General features: G+C 40.9%; 1 protein-coding gene across 1 annotated transcript in view; it reads left to right on the forward strand.

The window, feature by feature from the left end:
- The window catches only part of HOXA5 (homeobox A5), a 2240-nt gene extending 951 nt beyond the window's left edge, over positions 1-1289 (forward strand). The window contains exon 2 of the mRNA XM_008950097.1: positions 733-1289. Coding sequence (XP_008948345.1) covers positions 733-983 — 251 coding nt within the window. The 3' untranslated portion in view covers positions 984-1289. The remainder of the gene's footprint in view (positions 1-732) is intronic.
- The last annotated feature ends 5309 nt before the right edge of the window (positions 1290-6598 follow it).

The raw sequence follows: 6598 nt of genomic DNA on the forward strand, positions 1-6598 counted from the left end.
GCGGGCCTCGGCGTGCAGCGGGAGAGCAGAAAGCGCCTTCCCGAAGGGGGATCGGGAGCTTAGTCTGCTCCCGGCTCTCCTCTGGAAGGGGGATCCTCCAGTGGGAACGGCGCGGCTGACCCCATTTATTTTGCAAAGCCATATTAAAAAGAGAATAGGAGAGGGCGAAGAGGGCAGTCTGCACTACTTGAAAGCCGTGGGGGAGGGGGGGCGAGTCGCCCCAAACTCCGGGGAGGGGGTTTAAGGGGTGCGAGGAAGCGGGGCAACTTTCAGCCCCGGGTACCTGCCCTGCCCTCGGTGCTGGGAGAGCAGCCGGGAGCTCGCTGTCTCCCAGAGCCTTCCCCAGCTCTGCCGTGGGAACGGGCTGCGTGCCTCAGCTTTGCTCTTCTAGCCCTGAAAACCCAGCTAGAAGCAGAGGCATCCTCCCAAACAGCTTATCTGGGGGAGGTGGGGAGGGGGTGGATTAGTCTTAAAATATTTAAAAAAAAAAAATCAGTTAAAAAGAAAATCGAACCCCAAATCCAAGCGAAAACTTACCGAGGTCGCCAAATCCCCCTCCCCCAAGCCTTTCCTAAAAGGGACTGGAAGGGGAAACTTGTTGAGCGTTTATCCAAACCAGAAACAAAACCAGGCAGCATTGAGAATAACGGTCCTGGTCGCTGGTAGCTGCAGCAAGACAGGAAAGCTCCGAGTGGCTGCTGAGAATCTAAATCATGTACTTTTCTCTTCCAGACAACATAGGGGGACCAGAAGGGAAAAGGGCTCGGACTGCTTACACCCGCTATCAGACCCTGGAGCTGGAAAAGGAATTTCACTTCAATAGATACCTGACCCGCAGAAGAAGGATTGAAATAGCACATGCTCTTTGCCTCTCAGAGAGACAAATAAAGATCTGGTTCCAAAACAGGAGAATGAAATGGAAAAAGGATAATAAGCTGAAAAGTATGAGCATGGCAGCTGCAGGAGGGGCATTCCGTCCCTAAGCGTTTGATCAATTAAAAGTACTGAGCAGTATTAGCTGACCCTGCGTCTCATGTCAGTACTAAGTTGACTTTCTAAAACTTCCCTGTGTTACTTCTGTGAAGAAATCCTGTTCTTGTCGCCCTTATTCATCTTTTAATCATGAGCCTGTTTATTACCATTCTCTCGCGTGTATAAGTAGATCTGCTTTTATCGTACATTTCTTTGTCTTGAATGGCTTTGTCTTGAAAAAATAATAGATGTTTTAACTTATTTATATGAAGCGAGCTGTGTTACTTGAAGTAACTGTTAAAACAAAACTAAACAAACAAACAAAAAACCACAAAAAAGAAGGTAAAAAAAAAAAAAAAAAAAGGAGAGAGAAAGAAGCCACCCTCCCCCGGTTTAGTACAAATGTTATGTGTTGCACTCAACCTGCTTAACTGTGCATGTGTGGTCAAGTGTTAATGTCTGTATAGCTCCAAGCTGTTAAAAATATTTTTATTCAAACTACTTATATAATTCATGTGTAATTAATGCTGTTGTAGAGGTGAAATGATGAAATCAACTGAACTTGTCCTACGTGTAGTGAATAGTGAATCTGTGACGAAAACTGTGATTCCAAGCAGTATGTCCTTGCTGTGCCTTTGTATATGACTCTTTGCACGAACTCTTAGAAGTGGCTCTTATTAAGCGCAGCTTCTGTGATGTATGTTTTTTGTGAACAAAGTTACAAATATAGTCAAAGTCTGGCTGTTTGAGCAAACTGTGATCAGCTTTTTTTTTTTTTTTGTATTTGTTTTTAAAAAAAATGACTGGAAATCAACAAAAAAAATAAACTTTCTATTGTAAAGTTTTCGTGATCTGGTTTGTGCAAAGCAAGAAGTTGTGCTTCCTGATTTGCCTCTGGAAAAAATGCTAAGCCGTGCAGAGTTTGTAATAATAATTTATCTGACTCCTGCTGCACGTTGCAAATGGTAGATGCTGAGATGGTCCGCTACCAGTATTTTTAATTGAAAGTTTGACCATAAGTTCCTCCTTAGTGGTTTCTCGCTAGGTGGAAAGCTGCATCGCAGGACCACAATCAACACCCTTTTGTGGGTGAATCGACTGTTAGTTGTTTGCTGATGGTTGGGGAAAAAAAAAAAAAACACCAAACCAAAACCAACACCAAACCAAACCATGTGCTTTGTTAAAACAGGCTCCTAACTCCGAGATGTGTTTGCATCGCTCTAGAATTTCTCCTGTGGTTTCATTAAGTATATTTGCAGGACAGCCACGTCCGAGCCCTCTGCGTCTATTAGTAACCCTCGCTAGCCATATTCCCACTTTTCACCCTTTAAAGATTTTTTTGTTTTCTTCGCTACAATTAGTTTTCTATAAACGTAATGTTACTTACCCCGTCAGAGCTTGAATGGTTAACTCTTCTGAGCTTCTAAGAGCAACTAAAGATTTGCGCATTTACTGACTGGTTACATTGATGCCTTCCCTTAAAAGTTATAAAACAGTAAACTTTATAAGCCCCAGTTCCGGCTATATGACATTTGGGTGCCAAATGAATAGGGTTTTGTCTATGAATTAGATCGTAAAATCATCCATAGCACAGACAGATAGGCTCACTGGCTATAAAAAGTCACGTGGTGCCATTAAAGTAAGTTTTATGGTTTTGGGGAGTTGACATCCAACATTATATACCACATAACATATAATCTCACTGACGCTGGACTTCATTTGACTCTTTTGCAGGCTACGTGTGCCTCCTGGCCATTCAAATTGTCAGGTTTAGGGACAGAAGTATCCAAACTACAAGTTCTCAATACTGTATGAAAAATGGCTCCCTGCAAGTCAAAGGTAAGTTTTGTGCACAAGTTCCTTAAAGTTTATTTGTACAGTGGGGAAGGCGAGGCTGCCGCTCGCTCTCGTTGCCTCTCGTTGCCTCTCTCTTTCTTTCTCTTTCTCTTTCTCTTTCTCTTTCTCTTTCTCTTTCTCTTTCTCTTTCTCTTTCTCTTTCTCTTTCTCTTTCTCTTTCTCTTTCTCTTTCTCTTTCTCTTTCTCTTTCTCTTTCTCTTTCTCTTTTTCTCTTTCTCTTTCTCTTCCCCTTCCTCTCCGCCTGGAGCTTTTCAGGACGGTCCCACCGAGCCCGAGAGGCACGATCAACCACTAATGATCCAGGTTGCGCTGCTAATCCCCCCCATCCCTTCACTTGCAGCAGCTAGCTCTCTATTTTAACGATCAAATCAAAGTAAACCACAATAAGCGACTTTGGCAGAGATGGATTTTGGGGCCTAGCTTTAATCACTTTGACTACCGCAGAAGATAATTACTTCCTTTGCTCCAATAGACTCTCCAAGTTTGGAGAGGTTTTGTTTAGCAAAGAGTAGTTACTGCAGGCAATTAAAAAAGAGGGAAACAAAATAGATAGGGCTTGATATTATCTGGGCAGTGTCTTATGTAGGCATGACAAAGTTGGAGGCGTGCTGATATGGTAATAATCTTTGGATTGGTGAAATATGTTGCACATCAGAGCTTGTATTAAAATGGCACAGATTGTACCGGCGTGCTTAAGATTCCTATTTTCTGCACTGAGTTGTGCAAAAAGCTTTAGCTATGTATATATATGTCCATCTGTGAATCTGTAGTGTGTTTTGGGGATGCACATCTATAACGGTGCTGTAACTTGTTCCAGATCCTGTATGAAATTGCACAAATATAAATATATTTAAATTATGTGCATGTGTACATGCATGTACAAATCAATGTATATGCCTGTATAAAGCTGTGCACATGCATATGTGTGTCTAGTATGCGTGGATTTAAGTATACAAAGGGTGTGTACATGTGAATACATATATACCTTCCTGTGACTTTTTTTTTTTTTTTTAAGCAAGCCAATTGACTGTAACTTGTAGCATTAATACAAGAGACTACAGGTCATTAGAGTGCTGCAAATTATGAAATACTGGCTTGGTTTATTGAAGATTGTAAATATCCCCTAGCTCTGCTCTCTGCCTCTCTGCCTTATATTGCTGGCTGCCATTGTGGGGTAGGCCCCAGCTGCGTGTTTACTTCAACATTCTTTTTATTTAAGTGGACTGTTCTCACTAGAGTGTGATTACTCAGCAATAAACTTTATGGCCGGATTTAACTTTAGGCTTTGAATTTCCAGGACTTGAATGAAAGGGTGAAAGGAGCTCTGGCTTTCTCTGTGTAGCATTAAGGCCTGATCCTTACCCTCAGAGCTGTTACTTAAGCGAGTGATCTCGGGGGGGTTGTAGATCAGCTAATCAGGGGCTAGGGAAGAAATCTGAGAATTACCTCCAAAAAAAAAAAAAAAAAGCATGTCTATATATGTACAAACCAGCTGTATGTATCTCTTTCTCTGCTCAGGTTTGGAGTAGCAGGGATTCAGCAGATCGCATTGTTTTTGTTCATGTGTCATAAAGTCAGGTTTACAAAAGAACGAGGTGGTTTGATGCAAGCTAGGAGATGGGCTTTGTTTTATTTCTCTAGTTCTATCCCATTTGAATATTAGGGTTTAGGCTCTATCTGCTACTGAGGGTAAAAATGAGAGAAAGGCACAAAAGTGCAGGAGAGTAAGGTTGTTGTGTACCTCTGCTAGATCTGCACATTGCTGACTGGTTCCTATTTTTAATTTATTTGCCTTTAACATTGAAGAAATGGTAGTATATAAGGTTGGCTCAGCAGAAATATCTCAGTTTTACAAATATTTAATGTTTGGAGTTAACCCCCTGTGTAAGATAAATGGAGTTCAAAGCCTTTGTGTCTATCTATCCTTCCTATGACCACAAAATGAACACATATGCATATACTTTATATTAAAAAAGGGGAAAGGCTTTAAAAGTGAATATCCAAATGTAGATTTGAAAATCATTTCCGTAAAAAACAGCTGGAGATTTTGTAGCACACTAGCTGTCACATTATTGTCAATAGGAATAACAGAAAGTTATATGTGATAGGCATATATTACTTAATATGCCATAAAATTTTATAGTTTGATGCAAAGGCATAAAAACCCTTTGAAAGTTTGGGCTTCACTTATATACAGGTCTTTTTCAAAGAAAAATCCTTTACTTGTAAACGGGAATGATACTAGACACAAACTGTTTACCATCACCCAATATTCAACAACAATACTTAATCTGAGTTATCTGGTGAATATACAAACACGCACACACACCCGTGTTCATCTAATATTTTAGGAACCTGGACATCATCGCACATTGCAATTTTTCCTGCCTAGAAAGAAAAGATTTGCTATTACATATTTTCGTATTTTTAAATGTGGCTTCTGGTGCATATTCAATATAAAGCAGTGTACAGATATTCAAGAACTCCGGAAAATTTAAAAAAAATTAAACAATCCCCAAATCCACAAGCATATAAACCCGCCCATACTGCAAGGAACTCTAACAACAAAAAAAAGTTAGCTGTAAAAGATAACCTCTCCTTATTTCTGGCCCTGCCCTGTCCTAAACAGGAGACTTGAAGCCGTTCAAATCCAGAAACGCATTTAGATTTCCTAATCCGCTTTGAAATTTGAAATTCAAACAACCCCAGACTGCCGAACTCTACCAAAATATTCCCAGGTCCTAATTGTTTTCCGAGGGAAAATGTCATGGAGGATAATCGCTGGGAATCAGGAGAGAGGTCTTATCTGTGCACATTATTTTTCTGCTGTGTTGGGGGGGATTAATGTGTGCGAGTTTGTTTTACTTTAGGCATGGCAAGTGGCGTTCTGCGATTTGAAATATAGTTTACCTAATCCTTCGAAACAAATACTTGAGTGTAGTGTGTCATGTCTAAGCGTAAGGCCAATTAAAGATTAGGCAGCTCTCTAAATGTGTGTAACTAGTGAGTTCGCAAGGCATAACTTTCTCTAAAACAGAAGTAGAACAATCTGATGGCAAGTCACCCGTAAATTACAGCTCTGTAGCTTTGCCTGAGCTCTGCAAACGCCCTAACTGCAAGACATTACGGGGGAAATTATTATTCTGCCATTTCCTTGCATTTAGTAAGTGTTTATCTGTGGAAGGGTGACAATAGAGGGGTTTGCAATCTGCTCCATGGGAAATTGAATGGAACAGATCAGGAGGGGCGGATCAGGAGGTTTCGATTTCAAACCATGGATTCTGGAGCAATGCCTTGTCCCTCCTCGCAAATACAGATTTAGCGCATTAAATACAGACATAAGTAAATCTCCTGACCAAGCTGAGACATCACTTTGCTTTCTTAGCTCTTTCTCTCGCCTGCCCTCAGGATGTCCCCGATTTGTTTCTAGAGTTGCTAGCCATAGCGAGAAACCACAGCTCCCACATCCGCCTGGTCATCTTTGAAAATATTATCCCTTTCGAATTAAAGCATCCCCCCCTAATGTCTCTCTGGAAGGCAAATACCCATGGACCATCGCAGTCACATGTTCCTGTAGTTACACGTACAAACAATATCAAATCTGACATAGAGAGCGTGTAAAATTCGCAAGGATTTTGCCTTATAGCACGCAAAAGGAATCTTTCCTGTATCCCCTCCCCCCAAAAATGTCTTTTCAATAATAATATTTGCTATGAAGGTTATTGGGTAATTATTGCAATTTTGTGGAACAGTCCTTGCTTGAGGTGAA

The sequence above is a fragment of the Merops nubicus genome, unplaced genomic scaffold, assembly GCF_000691845.1.
Source record: "Merops nubicus isolate BGI_N331 unplaced genomic scaffold, ASM69184v1 scaffold26641, whole genome shotgun sequence".
NCBI lineage: Eukaryota > Metazoa > Chordata > Aves > Coraciiformes > Meropidae > Merops > Merops nubicus.